This window comes from Amphiprion ocellaris, chromosome 3, assembly GCF_022539595.1.
Source record: "Amphiprion ocellaris isolate individual 3 ecotype Okinawa chromosome 3, ASM2253959v1, whole genome shotgun sequence".
In the NCBI taxonomy this organism is placed as follows: domain Eukaryota; kingdom Metazoa; phylum Chordata; class Actinopteri; family Pomacentridae; genus Amphiprion; species Amphiprion ocellaris.
In genome coordinates this window covers 5090416-5115883 of record NC_072768.1, presented here as the reverse complement: position 1 = coordinate 5115883, position 25468 = coordinate 5090416, and the positions used below count along the sequence as shown (strand labels likewise).

At 39.4% G+C, this 25468-nt stretch overlaps 1 protein-coding gene across 3 annotated transcripts in view; it reads left to right on the top strand.

Moving 5' to 3' along the window:
• furinb (furin (paired basic amino acid cleaving enzyme) b) overlaps positions 1–25468 on the top strand; it is an 84253-nt gene that overhangs the window by 36662 nt on the left and 22123 nt on the right. For all 3 annotated transcript variants that reach the window (XM_023261930.3, XM_055008972.1, XM_023261937.3), the window contains exons 4-6: positions 11246–11341; positions 12922–13050; positions 14688–14764. In XM_023261930.3, coding sequence (XP_023117698.2) covers positions 11246–11341; positions 12922–13050; positions 14688–14764 — 302 coding nt within the window. The remainder of the gene's footprint in view (positions 1–11245; positions 11342–12921; positions 13051–14687; positions 14765–25468) is intronic.

The window sequence follows — 25468 nt, the reverse complement described above, 5'->3', positions numbered from 1 at the left end:
GAGGCTACAAGACCATAACTTTTATCGTTATTAAGAAGGGATCTTGCATTTCTTTATACAGTAAAGTTAATGCCTGAGCTTGGAATAAATTTGTCATTTAGTTTTGTCTAATGCTTCCACACTAATTCACATTCTAAACATTACATTTAATCTTTATTACAGCTAAATATGCACCTCCACCCTCCAGATCAAAGCACATTAACCGCAGAGAAAATAATGCTTGAGAAAACATGAGATATGATGTGTAAATAAACATTCCTCATGCATAAAAATGGTAATTAGATGTGAAATTTATATATTATTACATCTCTGCCTTATGAAAGCAACAGATGATTTGCTAATACCTCTAGCCTATATGAAAAATATAATTTTATTTCATCAGAAGCTCTCATTATGTGGGTTGTATTATTTAACAAGCAGTGCACAAAAGAACTTTTGTAGGAAACAAAGCAAACACTCGTTTTAATGTACTTTTCATGCTTCAGCAGTTTGTGTGTCGGGGCAAGAACTGTGATAAATATAAAGGTTAATATGCTAGATTTTTTTAGTGTAAGAATGTCAAACCTTTTTCAAGCTGTGTTCATGGGCTTTCCTTTTTTTTTCAGCTGTAGGGGGAGGAAATGATACTTGGACCTGAGTGGGCAAAATGTCACGGAGGTCTTAGTAACATAAATAGAGGCACTCCACAAAGCTCACTGTGAATAGTTTTCCTCGTCATGTAACAGTGTAGAAAAGAGTTAGATTGGCAGTGTGAGAGCTGTTGAACAGAGTTTGAAACAAGACTGGTGTTGTTTTTCAGTTTTAATGATTTCATGCTTTGAGTGCTGCAAAGAAAATGCTTTTGACCTCCATTGTATGGGAATTTTTATGGCAAGATGCATAACACTATGGGTAAAAATGAAACTATGTTTTTTTGTGATTTGAATGATATGACTTAGGAAATATGAGGATATTGGCACCATCATGGGCATCTGCCAATGCGGTGGTCCTTCTTTTATTGGGGGTTATGTTCCAGACCCCCCCCCGTGATAGATGAAAATCCGTAAAGTAACGACCATATTTATTTGAAGACAAGTAAGATAAACTTTGTTGATCCCACAGTGGGGAAAGTTCACCATCACAGCAGCTCCAAATGAGAAAAAGTATAAAGGCAGTACAAAAATAAATTAGAAACAGGGCGCCCGTATAGCTCAACGTGTTAAGAGGGTGACCCATGTACAGGGCTGGTCCCCGATGCAGCGGCCCGGTTTCGATTCCCGCTCGCGGCCCTTTGCTGCATGTCTTCCCCCAACTCTTCTACCCTGTTTCCTGTCTCTCTCTCACTGTGCCTAAATAAAGCCAAAAAAAAGGCCAAAAAAAAACTTTAAAAAAAAGAAGAATGAATTAGAAAGACACAGTGCAAAAACGCAGACAACATTATATACACAGAAGATGGATTTTTTTTTTTAAGATGACTATATACATGAGGATGAGGTTGAAACAGTTATTGCACGTAAATTGTATGCGTATGTAAGGGGAAAAAGTGCAGCAGTAACAGAGGTAGACCTGTGTATAAGGCCGCATTGTACAGTCTGACAGATGCTGGAATAAAGAACCTGCGGAAACGTACCTTCTTACATTTAGGGTGTAACAATCTGTCACTGAAAGTGCTTCTTTAGGAGTTCACAGTCTGATGCAGAGGGTGGGAGGTGTTTCCAATGACAGTAGACAGTTTGGCCAGAGCCCTCCTCTCTCCCACCACCTCCATGGAGTCCAGGGGGCAGCCACAGACTGAGCTGCTCTTTTTTATCAGTCTGTTGAGTCTGTTCTTATCACGCTCAGAGCACCCCCCTCCCCAGCACACCACTGCATAGAAGACCATGGATGCCACCACAGTGTCATAAAAGGTCCTCAGCAGTGGCCTGCTCACACCAAATGATGCGAGTCTCCTCAGCAGGTATAGACGACACTGACCCTTCTTATACAGAGAGTCAGTGTTATCTGTCCAGTCTAGTTTGTCTTTGTAGTGAACACCCAGGTAGTTGTAGGTCCTCACTCTCTCTATGTCAAGTCCCTGGATGTTCAGCAGTGGAGTGGGTGAGGGTTTCCTGTGGAAATTATATATTATTAATTTATTATTTATATATAATTAAATTCTTAATAAACCCTCCCCATACTCTTATAAACCTTTCCAACACTGTTATTAACTTTTCCCACACTCTTTTAAACACTTCCTGTGCTTAAACACTTTCTACAGTCTTAAACCTATGTAATTTTAACAACATATAAAATTCTATATTCAGTGAATATACTACAACTTAGATGATAAAGATGATGATGAATTGGCTGTGCAGTACTGATGACGATGATATGAATGCACTGCACAGTGAGAATGGACAAGGAGAGATGCTGAACACTACTATACATGGTAGATGGAGGAGACAGATGCTACGGTCGCTGAGCCAATCAGTGCCCAGCGCTGTATGCTGCCATTTTATTTCAATTTAATTTTCTTTTAATATGTTATTATTATGTATATTTTTTAGACTGTTTTTGATTTTTTTAGGCTAGAAAATGCTTATTTACCGCAAAATAATTTAAATAACAAATATGTAATAATACCTATACCGATACCAAATACAATTTAAAAATTCTGCGATTCAGTGAGACCGCGAAAAGTGAACCACAATAGGACAAGGGACCACTGTAAAGGCTTTAAAATGAAAGAAAATAAAATAACCATTGACAGAGTTTACTTTTCCTTTAAATGTTGCATTAAAAATAAATTTGCTGTGTTTCATGAGCAAGTTAAAGTATTTTGCTTATTTTGCCAAGTGAATGTGTACAAAGCAACTACAAAGCATTGTAGTTTATATCTGCTCCTGTCAGTTGGCCATCACAATAAGAGTAAGTACACTAAGATGTTACTTCTATGTTTTTTTAGATGAAAAAAACATCTGCATGTATCGATATTGGCATTGACAGTCGGCCACAATGAGTCAGTTTATCTGATATCAGCAAAAATCCTAAGTCGTTCATCCTCAGATCCAAGCCCTTAAATCTGCCATAATGTTGGTAATGTGTTTGAAAGTAAAAGAAGCCTATCCCCTCTTTTATGCAAGAACATTTTCCCTACTGGCAACAAAGCCAAACTGACTGGCAAGCAGGAAAAATCAAACACCTATCGAGCCAGGGAGCAGTAGCATCATCGTGGGCACACGTCTGCTTCATCCACCCTCTATTTTCAGTGTTGCTGCCACTGGACTTAGCAACACACTGTGATACGCTGGAAACAAGAGAGGCAGCACTGGTAATTGCAGCTTTAAAAGCATCTTAAGAGGTACCTGACTAGTGCTAAAAATGGGGCAGTTTAGAAGTCAGAACAGACTTGGGCCATCTGTAGTAAGATAGATCTGCCAAGTAGTACCCAAGGACTACTCTGTAGCTTTTCCAGAACCTGAGTCAAACTGGCTGTGGAATGGACTGATGTCACCTGACAAACACCAAGGCCCTAAGACATCATTAGTGAGATATGATGACATTCACTGAGGCTGCTGGTGACAGGGGTCAGGCTAAATGGACGTTAACAACCCTCTGACAGTATATGGGTTCAGAGGTGTCCGCCTGGTCGCTTGGGGAGCACTAGGGCTCTCAGATGATTATAAGATTTGTTCTGTAACCTCATGAAGTCTATAATAAATGAGATTTTGTTGGGCGGTGGCAGAAGCAAAGATATTTTCATTGTTACTGAGAAGGATATAAAGATGTGCAATGCTGAATTTTAGGCATGTGAGGGACAAAATGCAGAATTAGCAAGCAAAAATTACAACACAAATGACAAAAAAAAACAGTTAAGGTTGATGTGTTTCTATGAAGTGGCTGGCCACAAGACCAAAATTAATATGCAGGATGGACCCTGAGGATTACTATGTGTTGTGTATATGCCATTTGGAAATACCAAATGAGAAAGAAGCATCTTGAGTTCAAACAGGAGTCCTAGCAGGGCCGTGGATATAACCCTGTATTTAATATGAAGACATTACTGACAAAGAGGTTCCGTCTTACAGGTTCATCACAGTCGGAAGGTCACTAGTTCAAGTTAACACAGCACTTGAACCCCAAGCTATTCAGGGTATCAGGTTTCTGGCTGAGGAACAACAGTTTGTCCCTAGGTTACCTACCCACCCACACAACTGCAAACAGAGCAAACCTCAGGCAAAGCATGTCCACTGCCAAAAAACACCTCAGCATAAGTGAGTGGGATTGTGTTTATGTGTGTTTAAGTGCATTTGTATATTCATATGGGTCTATGAGACCTTCTGATCTGTGGAAAAGAAAGAAAAAAAAAAGGTTATGCTTCATCTGGTTCAAAGAAAACAGATTTGAAAGGCAATGAAAATATAATAGTTGGATTTAGATTAGTCAATGCCGAGCTTTGAGCTTGTTACAATGTTTCCTGTCTGTAATCCAGCAGCTATATCTCACATTACCTCCATTGTGTTTTTTCCTCTGCTCCAAGGTGCTAGCATGGCACTTATCTCCATCCCCTTTGAATAATCACACAGTTGCAAGATGACACTGGCAGCTGCATAAGCTTTTACCATTATGCTTGCTAGGGTTGTTTGTCATCTCTACACACCTCCCATCGTCTCTATGAGAGGAAAGAATCGATTTATTTTGGGGTGGCTGCTGTTGGTTTTGTATAAACCGCAGTGTGAGACAGCTTACTGCATGCTGAGTTTTAGGGGGACTTTTCACTACTCTATCTCTCTCCCCCTCCTCTTTCCTTTCTCTAGAAGTTTGTCTCTTGCTGTTAGGTGCTGCATGAGGCCATCCTGGATATGACTGGTAATATCCCACATTTGTTATTTTCAACAAATCCCATGGAGAGACCAAAACCAATAATACTTTAGTTTGTGTCTCAATACTTTCTGACTTGCCAAGCTTGTCTGTGGCACTCAGCCCCAAGCCCACTGGTTCACTGGTTCCTACTGACATAAATGTTTAAATATGAGTCACTGGAGGAAATAATGTATTTGTTGGGGACCATGGCAGACTCTTTTCAGCAGAGGAAATGATCCCTTCCTTATTTGAAAAAAGGGAATTGTCCAGTAATTCACAAGAAAAAAAAATCTCAAGTGTAACAGAATATTCTATTTCTATTCATCATCTCATAAATATCCCTCAATATTATCTTGCAACCCTTTGGGGAGGTCCTGACTTCTTGGATGGGAATCATTGGTTTTAAGGTTAACGTATGTTCACCCTGATGTCTGGCTCATATATAGTGAGACTAAAGGTCTTTGGACAACAATAGAGCTAGATCGCCTGGGGGAATCAATATAATGTATAAAGCTTTGGATATACATACTGTCCTTGTTAGTAGGGCTGGGTGATAAAAACACACTTGATAATTACCAGAAAGAAATCCCCTCAATTAACCCAATGAACCCTGAGCAGTTTCTGGATGTTTTCTGCTCCCATTACACTGTTACTCTCTGTGGGATAAGTTTTAACTGCAATATGAAGTCATGCAACTCTGTGGAAACAGTGCAACCATGAAGGAAACTCCACAGTTTAACTAAGATGTGAGAAAGAGTGATTCTGATGAAATATCACAATTTTAAGCTTAGATTTAGTTAAGTTTCTGACAGAGCAGCACATCACAGACGACTGGTTCAAGGACAGTCAGAAAGTTGAGTATTTGAAGTTTCCTTTTGTGTTTACACTTTCCTAGGTCTGATAAATACTGTCATATGGGAGTTTTTTTTTCAAGATGACATGCCTTTCAAACTTGTCATAGTTTTGGGGTTTAACTGACAAATTTGTGTATAACTTTAAAATAAATGTGTCTGTTCTATTTAGGTCAAATCTCATCTGCACATTCACCCTATGATCCTACCGCTACATGGTTACATACCGTACAAATTTAGGGCCAAAGCAAATACAAGAAACACCCACTGGTGGATGTGTGGAGAATCAGACATAAGTCCAGGAGGTCACTGTAACAAAGAGAGGTCACACAACATACGTAATGCAATGCAGTGTAATGTTAAATATGCAGGCAAGCTGTGCCCTCTGTGTGGGCAAGAAACCTAATTTTTCCACCATCCGAAAAACCAAGTATATACGAAGCCAAAAAAAGTGAAATCGAGATCAAAAAGTGTATTCTCGGTCTAGTGACATATGTCACTTGTATTCCACTGACAGACACCATCTTACAGTGGCAGGTGTCTCCGGATGAAGGTAGGTCACCTTTTGGTTGGCAATCAGACTGTCACATCAGTGTCCAAATTTCACATGAAATATCTAATTTTAAGTAATGTAATAAATGTGCAAATATCAGTTAAATTTTGTCTGTCCGATTTTATTGGCAGTGTAAATAAGAAAGTGTGTTCGAATGGAATAGATACTCTACTCTTGTCTTTTGTTTTGTTTGCGTACTTGCTTTTAAAGCATCTAATTGTAGAAGAGAAGCTTATATGAAAATTATTCTTAGAATTTGGCTATGGTTATCCTAGACATTATGAGACCTGCTGATCCACGAGGCCTAGCTGCTGTTTTTAACTGTCTCAGTGACATCAGAACCATTTTCAATTAAACAAATTTAAATCTGAAGTATTACTTTTTAACCCTCCAAACCTACACAGCAGTCTCACCGCTAACAACCTCAGTCCATTATCCACCAACATAAAGCCTGTTGCCAGAAACTTCAGTGTTTTATTTGACCAGACCTCAGTTTCCCTCCACACATCAAAGAAGTTATCCAATCTTGCTTCCTCCAAAAAAGAACAATTTCCAAGATTAAGTCGATGCTCACAAACCCAGACCTGGAAAAACTTGTCCATACATTCATCTTCTCCTACCTTCATTATTGCAACTCCCTCCTTTCCTTTCTGGTATTCCCATAAAGCTCCTCTGTCGCATCCAACTTGTTCAAAACGCAGCCGCTCAGCTTCTTAACAATTTTAACAGATGACATCACATCACACCCATCATGGCTTCCCTCCACTGGCTCCCTGTTCATTTTAGAATTGAATTTAAGATTTCACTGATCAATTTTTAAAGCTTACCAGGGTCCTACCACAAGCTACATTTATGATCTGTTGACCCCGTATGAGCCTGCTCACAGCCTTAGATCCTCAGGTGGATCCTTCTGGCCGTTCCAAAGTCGAGTCTTAAATCTAAAGGTGACCAAGCTTTCTCTATCAGAACCTCGACTTTGGAACGACCTGCCAGAGGAGATGAGGCTTGAAGAGTCAGTAACTTCTTTTAAATCACTTCTTAAAACCCACTTTTACAGACTTGCTTTTATGTGAGGTTTACTTTTAGCTTTACTTAGTTTTTGTGTTCTATTTTGTATTGTCTTATTTTAGATTTTCTCTCTTGTTTTATTTTACTTTTAGCTGCCTGGTTCTTTGGTGTGATGTCGTCTCTGTAATTTTTTAATTCTCTGACTTTCTAATTTTTAATTTCTAACTTTAACCCTGAATCTTATTCTTTAATTTTGTTAAATTGCCTAGTTCCTTTGTTATGATTGCTAATCTATCTAATTATTCATTTTATTTATTGTCATTGTTACTATTTATTTTGATTGACTGCTCTGCCCTGTCTCCTATATCTTGCTTGACTGTCTGTGTTGCATGTTTTAACTGTAAAGCACTTGGTGGACGCTGTTCTTAACGGTGCTATATAAATAAAGTTATTATTATCATAGCTAATCCTTTTGATCAGTAACAGAACACTATGGCCATCCAATCAAAAAGTCACAAAGGTAATATTGGAATATATGAAACAGAATGATACAGTAAATCTTATATAAATTATCCAGGCATACATCTTGTGTAATAGTTACCAGGAGTGCTTCTAAGGAGGTCGCGGACACTATGCTGCATGCTGTTTCTCCCCCCACCTACCAATCTTGCAGCACCACAGGTGGTTTCCCCACCAACATACTGCTGTGACTCAGCATACAATTGCTCACCACTTCATGTTCCACAGATTCAACCAGTACAGCTGCATTTAATTGTTTGCAGCCTTTTCAGATGTTACTGAGGCTGGGATGGCAACCAGACCTGGAGCTGTTTGTCTGTCTTTGTAAGCCACTTTTTGAAATGTACATATTTTTATTTAGTGCTATTATGTGGCTTATAAAAATAAATCCATTTTCCAGTTCCGCTGGGCGATAGCCAGTTTGTTTGACACAACATCGTTATCTCCTGCGTCATGTTACAGACGACTGCAGTGAGAATCAAGTCATGAATTCAAAAATAAATGACTGAATGAGCTGAATATAACTTTATCCAGAATTAAAATGTTGTGTTTACATTCAGTGTTAATCACCAAAGCATACTGTGTGTATCCTTCAGGTCATGTTACAATTTAATGCTTGGTATTAAGTGTACACTGTGACAGTTATCAATATCAATCAGTGTGATGATGATCATGCTTTTGGCCATAATACCCAGCCTCATATGTTGGTTGGTTCATTCCATGCTTGGTGTTGTCCTTTTCACTAGATGTGTTAATAAGAAGAACAATGGAGGCACTGAACTCAGCCCTTTACATACCGTCTTTCTTTGGAAACTGTGGAAATACAGATGTATTTATCAAAGTACTGGGTGACTTTGCATTAGTCTCTGTTTCAGACAATACCAGCATGGCTCCTCAGAAAGCCCTCAGGACACTGTGCTAGAGATGGAACAAATAGTTTATTGCACAAGTAGATTACAGTCCTTGTCCATGTGGAGCCCTCTCTCCTGCTTCATGATTGCTTCTTTGTGCTGTTGTATATGTCTAGTCTTTGTCCTTGTCCCAGACCTCAGGGTACTGCTTGTTTCTCTGTGTTCTAATTACTGCAGATCACTAGGTCTTCTGAAGAAAATGCATTATGCTTTATTTTTTTTCTAGTCATTAAGAGTAGATGATCTTGCTGAAATGTTGCACAAAACACTCCATAATTTTGTCAGTTTTCTCAAGATGGGTATGCTGTAAGTCGAATGTGATAATGTTGAATCATTTAGTATAATTAACCACAGAGATGAAATGCTATACTTCCTTCAGGAGATGAGTGTATCAGGATTATCAAATTGGTTCATGTATTGGTTGTAATTTCGCTCTCCTACTGATACGGTGGGCAGTGGGCAGCAGTGCGATGAGGTCAGTCATGTACAGTTATAAATGTAATGAAATGAGATAAATGTTAATTAGTCCAGGGTCATTTGAATAAGGTTAATGGTCTCATTCTCTAAGGCAAAGTTTTCAGCTGAGTTTGGAGCCTCGGCAGCTGTACTGAACACATTCTCATTCAGACCGTGCGCTCTGTAGAGGCATGTAATCACAAAATCAAGCAAGCCTCACTGTTGGAAACAGCACTGACAGCAGCAAGGAAATTGGTAAAAGATAAAAACTAACAAAATCAACAAAAATACTTAAATAACAAGTTGTACTTTGACAGCTGCTGGGCTCTCTGAGGGAATTCACCAGTTTAGACACCGCTTCACTTGAATGTTGTTCGCACAGAAATAGAACAAGTGCAAGCTCTGTCACCTTTGACAATGATTCAGCAAAAGATGTATTTATCATTGACAGTAATAATGTACAACAGTGTTTGCCTAGACTGATGTAGAAGATACGTGTCCCTGCTATAAGCTGACTCCAGGTTTTGTATGCGACTCCCTGTGCTACAGTATCATTTTAGTCCAAGTTTGTTTTTGAATATTATTCCCTCAGCCAAGCAGTCTGTGTTTTCATTGCTGTTTGCTTGTTTGTTTGTCTCTCAGTTGGGTTACGCAAAACCTACTGGGGCTGCAACTAACAATTTTTCTCAAAGTCAAGTAAAATATTTATTTTCTTGATTAATTAGTTGTTTGCTATATAAAGTGTTTGAAAATCGTGAAAAATGTTTCAGTGTTTCCAAAAGCCCAAAATGACGTCCTCAAATGTGTTGTTTTGTCCACAACCCAGAGATATTCAGTTTGCTGAATATAGAGAAGAAACCAGAAAATATTCACATCTAAGAAGTTGAAATCAGAGGATTTTGACTTCTTTCTTTTAAAGAAATCCCTTGAACCAGTTAATCAATCAAAATAGTTGGAAGTTAATGTAATAACTGCCAACAAATCAGTTAATTATTGCAGCTGTAAAATGTACCAAGCCAGTTTTCAGCAAGCTTGGTTTAGAGGTGGAGCGTCTTTTCTAGTTTTGAATGCATTTGTCCTTAAGTTACAAAAAAGCAAAAGCTGAGTGGCTTTCTGTGTAATTACAACAAAGTCCAGCAACAAAAGCAATACCACAATTCCCTCACAGTAGATCCATCTTTCTGTGTGGTTTCCTGATCAGTTTGATCCTTGTTCTTGGATCACACACCTCTTTAACTTAATTATTTATGTAAAGATCTATTATCAAACCCCAACAGAATTGTTTGTCATTTAGGATACAAAGCCACGTAAAACTGCATTTGTAAGAAAGCCCTGCTCGAGCATTCATTGTTGTCTGCTGTCGGCCAGCGAATGAGTTGAAAATTGGATGCGCTTTAAAACCTCACAACTACCAAACCAGATGTTGTCTTTGTTAATGAGTAGTTGACAGGGGTTTGTTTTGGAGGTATTTTTAACCACCGTTTTGAGCAGGCATTACTTATTAAACTTGCAAAATGCCAGCTTTTATCTGATTGTGTCTCACAGCTTGGATCTGAAATGCTCATATGCACACAGTGAAATATATCAAACTCTGCAGGTGTCTTTAAGCATTTTTACGACTGTCAGTCATGCGGATAAATTAAAATACCTGCCAAAATGTGCAGAAGCAACCATAAAAGTGTATGGACATTAAATAATTTGCTGTTGTGTGACTTTTGGTAAGAATGTGCACAAGTATTTTTGCATTTTCACAAGCAAAACTATAAAATGACATTAACTATGTGTGATATTAACATTGCTTGTCATCCTGCTTTACCAAGCCGGTGCATATCCCAGCTGCCCTCAGGACTTCAAAGGCCTCTACTCAGTCACACTGTACTGTAGCCACTTTGCCTCTGTATCTGAGCAATGAAATAAATTAGATTTTCTTCACATCTCTGTTTCTCTGTCTGGTTATTACTTTTTGAACACAGCTGGGACCGTGTTTTTCTGCGTCTTCAGTCTGTGGGACATTGCAACAATTTCTGAAAATAGAACATTAGTAATGACATAATACCACGTGAGGATAACTGTGTAAAGTGAATGCTCTCTTTATGCATGAGTTTGTGTGTTTGTGTGTCTTTCAGGTCCTGTGGGCGGAGCAGCAAGTGGTGAGAAACAGGAAGAAGCGGGATGTCTATGACGACCCCACAGACCCTGATTTTCCCAAGCAGTGGTATCTGGTGTGTAATGATCTCTTGTCCTTATAATTAGTCATTTTAGCAGCTGTGTTCAAAATGTCGAACGTGCAGTATATGTGGAGTAGCACACAAAAAAGCACAACTGATGTTATTTTCAGTAGTGTACCTGTGACTTGTAGCATTATCAACAAAGAAAAGCAGCTTGTAAGGATATCTGATTTAAAGATGCATTCAATATCGCAGTAGGAGATATTTATTTGCCTATGGTCAGTGAGATAAACATACATTGAATTACTATTTTTATAGTCCAAGCCTCATTTCCTTCATCTTAACCGCCCACACAAGGTTTTCTGAGTCAGATGTATAATTCAGTGCATCCCGGGGTTGTTGGGTTGAATGTAAAATTACATGTCAGAATAGATCCACAACTGAACTGGATCACCTGTGAAACATTGATAGCAAATGGTCCTGGCACTGAGTCTGTTTCATTATTCACAGCTTTTCAGAGATGCTTCAATTTGCCCTAATCTCCCCCTTTTTTCTTTTTTTGTGTGCACCAAACCTGTGTGACTGCGAAGGATTAATGACAACATTGACTATCCCAGACATAAATCACCGCTGAATAGAAGTTGTGAAACCACCTCTGCCATTCAGCATTAGACTTCTAATCGTCTGAGCACTTAAATCCTTTTTTCTTCTATTTAAAGTATTCTACATAGCTTTGACTTTAAAGTAAACTAACAAGCAAAGCTGGCTTAACTGAAGGCATATGCCACCGGAGCTGAAGTTTCGTCTTGGTCATTCAGCTAATTTATGATATTTACAATTCTTTTTTGTTTAGGTGCAAGGCCGCCATCAGTTTATAGAAAAAAATTACCTTAAATTTGTACTGAATGGTTTATGTGCCAGCTTAATATATATATGTTTATATATGAAGGAATGTAAGCTTCTTACCGGAGCAACCTGCCATTCTGACAGAAGTGCTCCTGCAGGAGGTGTGCCCTGTGGAGAAAAATCAGCAGGAGCCAGAAGAGTGGTGAGACTGTGTGCGGTGTCTTTCTATTCCCCTATCTGTCTGTGTTTGTCATTAAACATCTCTGTCACCTCTACCACTCGCTGCTCTTCATACCTTTAGCATGACAAATTTTCTGTCATTCTTCCAAATCAGACTTTAGCACCCTGTGTGTCCTATTCGTCTCCATTCTCCCTCTTCCCAAAAGCACACAGATTGTTATTTCTGCTGCGAAGGAGACAAATGCTCTCACCAAGATTTCTGACCTGCAACAGGTTTCCTTTCTTTTTTCTCTGACAGCATAACAGCAGCAGGATGCTCACACCGGGTAGCTCAACCTGAGGAAACACGCATCGGCGTGATGCATTAAAATTGCATTTTAAATGTTCATGAACCCCCTCTGTTTGCTCTTTTTTTTGTCTTGGTGTTTAGTTCCGTATCAGGCTTTGCTGTGTGTTTTTTAACTCAGCTCTTTTTTTGCAGCAGGTGAGCAGTCTTTACAAATGATTAAAGCTGTTCCCGCACTGATAGACCCTTTTCCTGTGCCTTATCTGGGAAGTGTCAGTCACAACAGACTGACAGCTTAACAAAAGGTTTGTGTCTCTTCCAGTCTACCCCAACACATCAAGATCTGAATACAAAAGCGGCTTGGGCTCAAGGCTACACAGGAAGAGGTGTTGTGGTGACCATACTGGATGATGGCATTGAGAAAGACCATCCTGACCTCATCAGCAATTACGTAAGTCAGTGGCAGAACAGCATTACTTTGTGCAATTAAAGCTGGAGTTGCACTGCTGGCTGTAATGGGTCATAATTATCAATATGTTGCACTTAACTTAATGATTTTTTTTCTTTTGTTTATTTCGTGCTTGAAAAGATGCGGGTCAGAGTCTTACAATCAAGCATAACTGGCATTTATGCTTTTCATTTATATATTTTTTCCGTTATTGGCAGTGTGCCAGCATTTAAGTGCCTTATCTGTTTCAGTAAGAATTATGACTAACATTTACAAAACAAAGGACAACAATGTTATTTTATTATTTTCTTTTGTTTTCTCTGTCGTATTAAAAACAAACTGACCCCAAACCCAAGATACAAACCAAATAGTGAATTCTGTGTACATTGCAAAGTAACTTCTAATTTGTAAACAGGCTTTACAGTTGCAGAATTTTCTGAGAAAATTTACAGCAAAGTTAAATTTCATCCTTGGGTGTCAAGGTTACATATATAGAAAATTTTTTTCGCAATGAAAATAATCTCTTCCTGCCTTAAGTGTAGGGGCAGTGGTGATGCAACAGTTAGTTTCTGGACTACTCATCCAAAGGTCAGAGGTTCAAACCCCAATGCAGACACTGTTGGGCCCTTGAGCAAGGCACTTAACCCTTCCTGCTCCAGCGGCGCCGTACCATGGCAGATCCAGCGAAAATGCGCAGTGAAAATCAGAATTTCTGGGGATTAGTAAAGGTAGAGAAAAGACGTTTAAATGTCACTGAACACCATTGCTTCCTTAGAGTGTGCTGATCCCTGCCTCTTTCTGTGCTCCCCAGCTAACCCAGGACTCTGCTTAAACACTGTAAAACAACTTTAAACTACACAATGGCAAGTTGTGAGATTAGCGTAATTCAGCCATATGTATTAATTTGAGGACTGCACAGTCGCTCACTGGTTGTCACTGCTGCCTTGCAGCTAGAAGGTCCCCGATTCGCATCCTGGCCTGGGCCTGGGATCTTTCTGCATGGTTTGCATGTTCTCCCTGTGCTTATGTGAATCTTCTCCGAGTACTCCACCTTCCTCACAGTCACAAATGCAGAGGTTAATTGGTGATTCTAAATTGTCCACAGGTGTGAGTATGAGTGTGCTTGTTTGTTTCTCTATGTGTAGCCCTGCGTTAGACTTGCAACCTGTTCAGGGTGTCCCCTGCCTTCATCCTAAGTCAGCTGGAATCCTAATGAGGACTAAGCGGTGTATATGGATGGATGGATGGATGGATGGATGGAGGGATGGATGGATGGATGGAGGGATGGAGGGATGGATGGATGGATGGAGGGATGGAGGGATGGAGGGATGTTCATTCGAAAACCAATTCTGAAAAAGAATAATAATACAGAAAGCCTGCAAGTTGACATGATTGGTTCTGTTCATCCCCCAAAACTCTGAATCTATATTATTGAGGTGGTTCACTGAAGTTTCATGGTGGAGATGCTCAGCTATTACAACAACTGCTTTTTGCCCTTCTGACTTGTCCTCTAGCGTATAAAAGACATGTTGACAAGGTAAAAACCTTGATTTTCACCAGAGGGAGTCTTTAATTGAGCACCTAAAAAGAAATTTAAATAGATTGGACTGGTGTCCTAACCTTTATCATTTCTCCCTTAGGACCCAGAGGCCAGCTACGACGTTAATGATGGAGATACTGACCCCCAGCCAAGATACACGCAGCGAAATGAGAACAGGTAATTTGGAAGGAGGCGTGATTCATTTTATTGTGCGCATGGCCAAGCACATTTATAATCTGAGAATTGATTTGGAATGGGTCCTTTCTTTTCTTGGCTGGCTCTTTTTTAACTTAAGAGTAGTTTTCTTTAAATGTTAGTTGACAGGAAGTAGCTCTGGTGAGAACACAAGTCTATACAGCTTTTGGCCCAGTGCTTTTGACTGAAACATTTACATTTAGTAACCAATTATGCAAAGTTGGAAAGCAGTGGTGCAGTTATTCTGCAAAGTCTTGAAAAAATATTCCCTTTTTCTTGCTTCAGTACACAAGCTAAGCTGCTGTAGCAGCATTTCAAGGTCCAGCCTGTGCAGCCCCACAGCCACACTGGCGCTTATTTGTTGCTAATACAATACTTGTTTACTCGCCCCCAGTGATTCACGTTCTTCGCTCCCAGTTTTTGGTGATCACATTAAAACATGGTTGGCCCAATTTAATGATGGAACACTAAAGCTCTAGCAGGGGTGAATCCGAAACATTCATCCTCTCCCCATTTTCTCCGAACGCTATGGTCCTCTGCTTTAGTCGAATCCCCCTGGAGCAGATGAGAAGTTGCATCCCGCCTCTGAAATGCACAGCAGGATTTGTCTCAAATCTCTCTTTTCTAGGACGCCTGCCACTAAATCTTTTTGTAGTTGTTTGTTTGTTTTTCTTCTTTATTTCAGTTTCAAAGCACAGCATCTGCTTGGAGTTGGTCAGAGGGAGAAGCTAAATAAGCTTAACAAGTTCTTAAGAGATTTTAGAAGCTATTGTATGAAAATAGAATCGTCTCTACACAGTTGTTCCTATTTGAACTTTCCCAGCGTTCATCTCTGTAAGCTACTTCTGTTGTTCAGATAGTGTTGTTTGTTTTTCTGCCTTCATCTGAAATGTGATCTATTCATCTACACTATTTATTCATCTTGAAATAGGCTAGCATCAGCAGTTCTTCAGCAGAGACCTTGTTTCTTGTCCTTGCCGACACCTCGAGCAGCCGAGCAGAGCGACCCCGGCCCTTTCTGTCAGAGTAAAGTAGATCCCACTCTGTCCTGCTGATGGAACAAAGCACTACTGGAGGGGATTATTCCTTGACTCTGGTTCACTTCAGTGCCCCAACTGCACCGTGCTATTACTTCAGAACACACACATACGCACATATAATAAAAAGAGTGCACAGGCTTGCACTTACACACATTCCACTGCTCTTGTCAGTGGAATTGCCAGCGCAATTATCTTAGACTGGATCAATTTACGGCATGAAATGAAAAGCAAGGGTGTGTCTCTGTGTCTCAAGTGTGGAGCTTCTGTGTTTGGAGTGACCTGTGGACAAATCATATCCAATGAGTTATGTAAATTGCCTCAGCGTAATACACGTCGACAGTGAGTAATGCTCAGCGCGCAGTCACAATGAGATTATATGAATATATTCATAGGACAACAGAAAAGCAAAGGAGAGTCAGAAGCAGGCATTTTCCAGAGTCATGACGGCCAGTTCATTTGTACTGATGACACGCAAGGCTGATTTTTGAATTTTCATCTCAGGCTTTCTCCACAGAGACACTCTGTCTTGTGTTGGCAGTTATTGTTGAAGGGAGTGCAGGCTTAGTTGAAGGCTGTTTGAAGTCTGGTCAGGCAGGTAATCCATTTGTGCTTCATCATGAAAATGTTTGTCTGTCTTTCTTTACTTTCGTCCATTTTTTCCCCCCAGCATGCCAGTGTGATACACATATATGGGGCTGGGCTTAGCACAGAAGATAGCAGTATTGATTTCACCTCCTGTCCACAAGCTGCCAATAGAGCAGAACTATTTTTTAAGAATTCAATCAGTGATAAAAGGCCTGTGCAGTATGGTCAATATCATTAATGGGATATAAACTATGATAATAACATTACAGATATCCCTTTGTATCAATATTCATTTTTACAGATGGGGCACATTATTTTAAAATTCTGGCAGGTGAAATGACTGGCAGTGATCATCTCATTACAATGCAATGCTCTGCTGGCAAACCTTGGGAAGCGTGGCATTTATGTGGATATTACTTTGAAACATGCCATACATTGCTGGAGAACTATTTTGGCAGCACAAAGGAGACCTACACAATATAAGGCAGGGGATTTTAATGTTGTTGCTGATTGATATATATATATACCAAGATAGACAAAACTCTGACAAATGAAAACTTAAATAATTATTTTTACTATTTTTATTATGCCCTGCTCAGAATAATTTGCTTGTGTTGGATCACATCATGCAATCACAACATGATTTCAAATTAACTTCTATAAATGAAACAGTAGTAATGAATTCTCACCCACCCCATAGCGACAAACTATTTAATGTCTTTGGGAAGCATGTGGATTTAAATAGGATGGGCCTACAGTATTTTAACACTGATCTAAACATTATAATATATGTTACTGCTGAATACTTGACCAGGATCTCTATAAATCACTCAACTTACTAAGTTAAGAGCAGTCACATTATCGGAGTCATATTTATTTTCCTTTACTGCTGGAGTCTTGACAAGGCGGAAATGAAGGATAAAGGATCATTATGATGCCACGCTGTGTCTGTAACGTCAGCCATATTAACATCAGCTCATATTCATTACCCAGCGAAACTACACACGACTGTGCAGATTCTCAGCTGACTTATTTTAATTTGCACGATGGTGTGATAATTATTTTTTCTTTCAGTTTGATTATAATAGCTTGTATTAATTTTCAAAATTAATACAGACAAAAGTACACACTAAACAGAGTTTTTCAAAGTACATATGTATAACCAGACAGTTAGGTTTGGCCTGGTTACTGTACCCTCTTCTTTAGTTGTATTCAGCTGCACACACACACAGTCTCTGTGCCTCTAACGTTCCTGTGAAGAGCTATTAGCTCCTGTAGGGAGCTTTTCACACAGGTCCAGTAATTGAGATCCACATGCCTGCACTGTGTAGCGACAGCCTTTATTAGAAAATGACTGGCATGCCACGCAGACTTTTGTCCTTCATTATAAACCCACTCAGCATCACTTGAACGCTAACATTGCTTAAATTCAAGGCTCGAGAATAAAGGTGCAGTGGTTAATGTGGAGGATGGCATTGAGAAAGACCAAGAAAAGTGTTTGCACGCTTCTCTTGCCCCAGTAAATTGCTTTATCCTTGGTGGCACATGGCTATTTGTTTCTCTGACCATGAAAGTGCTTCTTCAGCAGAGCAAAGGCACCGGGTAGCAAAATGGCAAATGCACCAGCTGCTACAGAAGATACTCGTCTTTGCTTGAATTTCATTTCATTCTTAATTTCATCTGCCATTAGTTAAGCTTCAGCAGGCTTCTCTTACATTAGTTGGAAGCCTTTCAGTTATTAAGAGATAAAGTAGTAGGTGTCTGTTGGGTGCTTTTTTAAAGAATTTTATCCAAGCATATGTTTTGGATTCTGACCTGTTCCTGAAATGTGAAACTCCTGTTAAACATCTTTAAATGTATAGATCATACTAATATATCACAACTATACTTGGTCTTTAAAAGTTTTTTTTTCTTAATCTGTGGCTTCCTGCTGATTAAATATCAGTTCATAGTGTTACCTCATCCTTATTCCAACCACGCTGCTATAACCAAAAGGTGGCAGGTTACTAACTCTGGAGGTTAAATGTTTCTGTGCATCACTGTCAACACAACATGTCAAAAAACATTTTTTGATGTGTCACCGGAGGTTGTCGTGTACTTGCAAAAAAAAATAAATCTCAATCTAATTTAAATTCCGACAGCAACACTAGTAAAACTGAAAATTGCAGTGGAGTTGCATAGTACATTCAGGCGCTGTGTCCTTGGCCAAATGCTGCCAGACACGTGGCAAAGCCTGAAATGAACTATGTTCTAGTGTGCAATTGACAATGGCCATTCTCTGCAAATCCATATTCCTGCTGTACGTGCACCATATGCATACCTAAGTCTGTATGAAGGTAATAAATCTGTGTCATCCAGGGAGTGACATGGGACAAATCAGACTGAAGGAGGGCACAAATCAAAGAAGACAGCTTCCTCGAGCTTTGTCTGCTCTAGCACCTCTGTTACAGTGTTTGACACAGCAGGTTGCTGCTGTGCTGCTTTGACTTTGCTGCTGACACATTTTAGAAGACAACATTTTGTGGAATTGGCATTCCTCAAGAGTTGGAATTCATGCTCTTATGTCAAATGTGTGTTTTTAACATAAGAGCTGTTCTTTCCTCCATGGTTTAAGGAGTGGAAGATGATGTTGAATGTAGACAGTGTGTGTCTGATTCACCATTACATGTAGAAGATGCACTCTCCCAAGTAGATAAACAAGTAAACTTTGCAGCCAGGAAGTAAAGAGTTAAAAGGAAACTTGCGTGAGCCCATTTTAAGACTTCATTTGTCATTCTGAGTCCAACGCCTGACAGTTTGACAAAAGTTTTCTCAGACACTTACATAGACTGTTTTACTGGATGAATGGAGATATGACAATAAGAAAGCCAAAAAAAATAATGAGAGGAAGGAGCTTCCACACAAAAAATATTTCCTCTTTTTTTTCAGGCCATCGGATGCTGCAAGTAAACGCTCTCCACTATTTACTCCGTGTTTATCAATTCTTGTTTACAAAGCTGCCACCCTTTGTTTAGCCTGAATACTGTAATTCAGCCTCCCCTTGTCTTGTTTGTTCTGCTGGGGACAGCCTGTTTATTTTCTAGACAACCAGGGAGACTTTTCAGAGGGGATGTTGGCAGGCACCTCACTCTTAAACCCAAATCCTCTGGCTTTGTGTCTGCTTTGCGGCTATTATTTCTTTCAAAGAGAAGGACGATGTGATTGAAAGCCGTTGTTTTCGAAATATTTCAGCAAAGCATAGCCCATAGTGATTGGAGGTGACAGCCCTAAGCCAAACCCCATTCTCACAGACATTACTGATCACCTGGAGTCGATCAATATTACCCTGCTCCGTTGACTAGATACTGATAAATGGGATGTTAAAGCAGTTGTGTCTGCAGTGTGTGGAGATAGTCCAGTTTGCATGCAGTACTTGATGTTGAGCTATTTGTTTTTTTCTTTCTAAGTTACTTTGTTTGGTTTGAAGCCATTTGAAATAGTTTAAATGTGCTTTGTTGCTTTGGATGACTTTATCTGATTTGTTTAGATGCACAAGCTGTGCTGTGCTTTCATTTATGTCCTTTTCAGTTACTTTATCATTGGGCAATGGTCATTTTAACCACAGCAGTCTCATTAAAAGAGGGTATTTCCTCTTCTACCATGGTGCTTCATAAAGCAGGGTAATAGTAAGTTTTATTTTTAGAGAAGCACAGCTGTTACTGTGCTGCCTCACAGTAAAAAGACACTTAGATTTCTGGCCCTCTTCTTTGTAGAGTTCCCTCCGAGGTCCACACGAGTTTCCTCCCACATAAAGGCATGCAAATCAGATGGATTGGAGAGTCTAAATCGCCTATAGGTATGAATGTCATGACTAGTTACTGTGTGTATCTATACTTGCCTGATAATGGACTGACAACTTTTTCAAAGCGTTTCCCTGCCCTCTGCCCATATTGAGGAAATATCAGGCATCGCTGTAAGTAGGCAGGAAAGACGAGGGTTTGGTATATGTTTTTTTTCAAAGCCAATGCATTAAAGTCTGAAATACTAAACAAACTTACTGGTTCACATTTTTATAATGCCGGATACTGAACCTCTGTGTTTGTCCACACAATGAAGATATCTCCACTTCGCACTCCAGTGTAGCCATTTGAACAGACCTGCCTGAGGCCACAGATGAGCTGAGCTGAGTAGAGCAGAAAATAGCCTAATCCTTTTGGCAGCTACAATGAACGGACCCTTTTTAGTTCCTCTAAAACAGATAGAAACCAACAGAGCAATGCCAAGAGACAGATCCTACAGTTTAGCCAAGCATGGGTTAGACATTAGTCACACTTGGTGATGCATATTTTAACACACACACACACACTATACAACGCAACACAAACGCTCCACAAGTGTGTATGTGTGGTCACATTTGTCTGCCATGTAGAAATGTAAATTCTCAGTGCTTGAATATACAGCTTTCTGCTCTAAGTACTGTAAGAGAAAGTATGTCACGTCAGCATGGAAAGGTTTGGTCAGCTGCCAATAGTAATACCTACAGGACCTTGAACTGGTAGTGGATCATTTGGGTACACTCATTTAGCTTTGCTGCTGATTTAAAAAAAAAAAAAAAAAAAAAAAACTCTAGTGCCGCCTGTCAGCCTGGTAAATACTGTTATATGTGCGGCTCAGGGGAAGGTTTTTAAATTTGGAAAACTTAACCCTGAACTTCACACACGCTTAGGACCAAAAGCCAGGTTACTGGGGATTCTGCTGTTTGATTTTAACTCTTATTTTTTTATTCAATTAGTTTCTTTTGAGTCCCATAACTTTTCTTGATGTTTGAAATGAAACTGATAAAAATTAAGGTAGATTAAAGAGCCAATATTCTAATAATTTCCAGGTTTGTAATTTAATTCGAGTCTGTTAGAATAGGTTTACATGCTTTAAATGTAAAAAAAATAAAACACTTTGTTGTCCGCATATGGACATTGCTGCAGCTCCTTCTCTAACCGTCTGTCTGTTTCTTTAAAGCCCCCCTCTCAAAAAGCCCAGTCTGCTCTGATTGGTCAGCTGGCCCAAAGAAAGCAAGCCAACATTGGTTACATACTATAGCCCAACATCTATAAGTATAGGGATGTACCCCTACCCAAAGCGGCTCTAGTGAGGAAATAATGACAGATTGCAAAGAATCTGCACATTCTTTGATTGAGGGCAAACTAGCCAAACTAGCTGCCAGGCAGGAATATGGAAATTTATTACATGGTGATGACAGAGACAGAAAAAAGCCTGGATTTAAAACAATGTGTTTCAGGCAGGTCAAGAGGAGCAATTTTTGTGGGAGAGGATGATTCCCCTTCCCTTGTACTTTGGGCTTTGTGAGTGTTTAGACCTTTTACAAAGACAAAAAAGCTATATAACACAATAAAAGAAAGAAGAAGAAAAAACAAAAAGCAAAATATAGGCTGTTTAACAGTTTTAAATTTGAAGGTTACAAATGCTGGGCCAAACTAAGCTAAGGAAATGCCATACCTAATCTGAGTCCCCTCACAAACCTAGATATACATTAGGAATCCTGCAGCTGAAAAGATATTCCACAAAAACTGCAAAGAGCTGGCGTGCTACTATCCAATCAAGATTGCTGAGAGTAAAGACAAAATGATGAATGGAAAATAAAACTCAGCTATCTGCTCCTTTTCAGAAACACATTTAGAAAATCTTGTGCTTACTGCAGTCCCAGGTCTCTATGGTGACTGAAAGAGAGTAAATACTGCTTTGACATAGCCTCAGATTGAGTTTATCTGACAAGGTGAACACTCTCACCATCACTATCACAAAGTAAACAACAGAATGTAAACACAGTTACTATGGGGAAGATTGTTAAAGGACAGTATATCCTGATGAAATACATTACTGTACATCTCTCTAGTGTTGCTACTGTCATAACAACTAGTAGAATTCAGCACTGACCCAACAATCAGAATGTACATCCTAGTACTAGTATATATCCAGGTTTCGATCTAAAGCTTTCTATCTCTTCCAGCTATCCACTGTCCCATCCCAAAGTGTGATAAAATTCACAAACAAAACTCCAAAAGCAGTTTAAAGAATTACACCAGAACACCAGATTGTGCCGTTAGTCAAGACCAATTTTTCATGTTAATTAATCACTCTAATAGTTACTCGGTGTACATCTGGGAGTACACGTTCTAGATTAAAAGTAAGATCTAGTTTTACATGAGTTTAAGTGCTATCGCAAGGAAGATCATGTTTTGTTCTGTAAGTGTATAAATGTTGAATGGGTCAGCAACTATCAATAGACTGTACAGTCCTTTATATATATATTGACTCTGTTTGATCTGTGGCTTCAGAGCATCGTGTCCAGAGAGTCCTGGCTTGTATGACATGTCTGCATCCTCCAATAAACGGCTGTGCAATGACTTCACCAACTATTGTGCCTTGTCCTGAGGAGGAGAGATAAAAGCATTACCTCAATCTGTTCCTTTGGCTCCTTCTGATAAGATAAGGGAGGTCACATTGGTTGTGTGAACAGAGTGTCTCTAGTTCAGCAGCCTTTTAGCTCAGCTTTGTTTAAGCTTTGTTGGGTCTTTTCCCCAGTCTGTATTCTGGATGAAGTATGTACCTTTTGCCATCTGCCGGTTCACGTGCTAATGATTTATTCACCATGATTGTCTTTCTCCCAGATGAGGCAGGACTATTTATATAGCGTTGTGTTGTTATGTCACGTCTGTTGATGCAAAATTCAGCTTTCTCATTCTTTACCAGCTACTCGTATGACTGATCCAACTACTTGCTGCTTCTCTGACACCCTTTCCAATCTATTTTAAATGGCTGTAGAATTGAGGCATTCAGTAAAGTGTTTTCGGAAATCGTTTAATTTCATGGACATTTGAAAGAGAAAATTGTGGCTTCATCGTAAACCCTTTTGTCTGCTCTGCCACGTCTGAGAATTCCTGGATATATTATCTGTCTGGTGGTTATGGCTGAATTCAGTCCAGGTCAATCACTTACTCACACACATACACACACACACACATGCATGTGAACATGCAGATAGGGTTCAGAACTGCTGAATCTCGTCTTCCCAGGCCTCTGGCTCTGTGTTCACTCTGCCTGCCCTGGCTGAATCCCCTTCCTGGCATCACATCTGTGGCTCCTTGGTCTGAGGATATGTGCTGTCTGGAGCACAAAGGCTTTTTTATGATGCTGGGGATGAAGCAATAACCGTATGTGCAGATATTTTCAGTGAAAGGCACTGCACACTTCAATGAAAAGTACTGATTACCATTGACTCACATTTGAAATTCTCAGAACCCACACATTTTGATTCAGTTGAATCACAGCATCAATGTGATTAAAGAGCTTCAGATTCTAAGTGTTATTGTTTCATGAAAAATGTGTGTTTTTGAATTAAAGTCGCTGACAGTCATGATGGACACATGAAATTGCTTTTTGCAGTGCAATTGAAATATCTGCACGGTTCGAGCATGTAGTTTCCAGGGCCAAGCCATCTGGCTGACCATCGTGCTGACTATGTGTGATTTTGGCCATTGTGGACGTTTGCAGGCTCTCTGGACTGTGTATTAAAGGATGGTGAAGCAGCATGTTTCCTTTTGATATTAGTGCTCCTTGTGTTTACTCAGTAGCATTAGGCTGCAAGGAAATTAGGAACACTGCATAAGAAAAATTGTAAATTGCTGTAATATGTAGCTCAGCTTTAGACTAAAACAAACAAGTGCAAGTTAAATTTATCATTTTATAGTATCATTGCCCAAAAAATTTGCTCATAAATTGGAACTTGCACCAGATCCTTTCAACGCTAAAACAGAAAATAGTGTGTAGGAGAACACCGCCACATTAAATTACAGCAGAAGCACTTAGTGTCTTGTATGTATTCAAATATAGATTTCATCTGTATAAGTTAAAGAAATACACTGAAATATTAAAATACATTAAATTGTGCCACTTTTATCCTGTTTAGTACCAAAGCCTAGCTTTTTCAGTCATTAAGGAGAACTACACCCTGGCATCTACGATCAACATAGAGTCTTGTCAGTCATATTTTTGTAGTGTGGTTTAAAAAAAGTAGACTCGTAGTAAGACTAATGGTCTTATAGCAACACTTTTATTATTTAAAATGACTGACAGTTATATTCAGCCACCCACTGCACGATTTTAGCCCATAACTGATTTGTGTGGACGAGCTTGTAAAGCCGGCCAGTCAGACATTTGTCAGACACGCAGTTGTGAGCTAAAATGTAATGAGTGGGCAGGTCTGTTCCTTTTTAGTGCTCTGATTAAACAATGGGTGCTGCTCGCCACTTCGCATGCAGACAGAGACGTCCTGTTGTACATAAAGCAACATATCTGGAGTCTGATTAACTGAGACTCTGGGCTATGCCTCAAGCCTTTTCATATGCTAAATGTTTCTTTAATTATCAGATAAATGAACTGTCTATGTGAATAGAATTTTTCAATAATGCTCAGTAGATTATTATGGTCTTTGAAGCGACATTTTCCTCATTAAAAATGTTGCTGCGACATAACTGTCCCCTTGGAAATACTGCTAAGAAATGGCAACCCCATCAAACAAATCCCAATTTAACCCATGGGTGCATATATTGTTCTTGAGGGAGATGTCGAGCCACCGCAGACTGCTGCTGTTAATGCAATATGAAACTAGTTAGCAATAAAACAATGTAGCCTAACCTCTTGATAGCAATGATAATATTTTAATTGTGTTCGTGATATATTACAGCCTGCCATATGTGCCAAGGTCCTTGTGTGAGGGCATATCTGTCTGTGAAAAATAAGTCCTGTCAGGCAAGTTGATTGCTTGTTTAAAAATCACTTTAATGCATGTAGTTGTTGACAGCCCGGGTCATGAAATAAATGACATTGTCAGGAAGCAAGATTTAACTGAAACATTGCTGTGTTTTTTTGTGTGTGGTTTTTTCTTTCTTTTTTCTTTTTTTTTTGCTGCAAACTGCCGTTTTTTTTTATGTGGTATCAATCATGAATATGGAACAAAGAAAAGACGGATAGAAGAAGAATGAGGGATGAATAGATAGATTCTCTG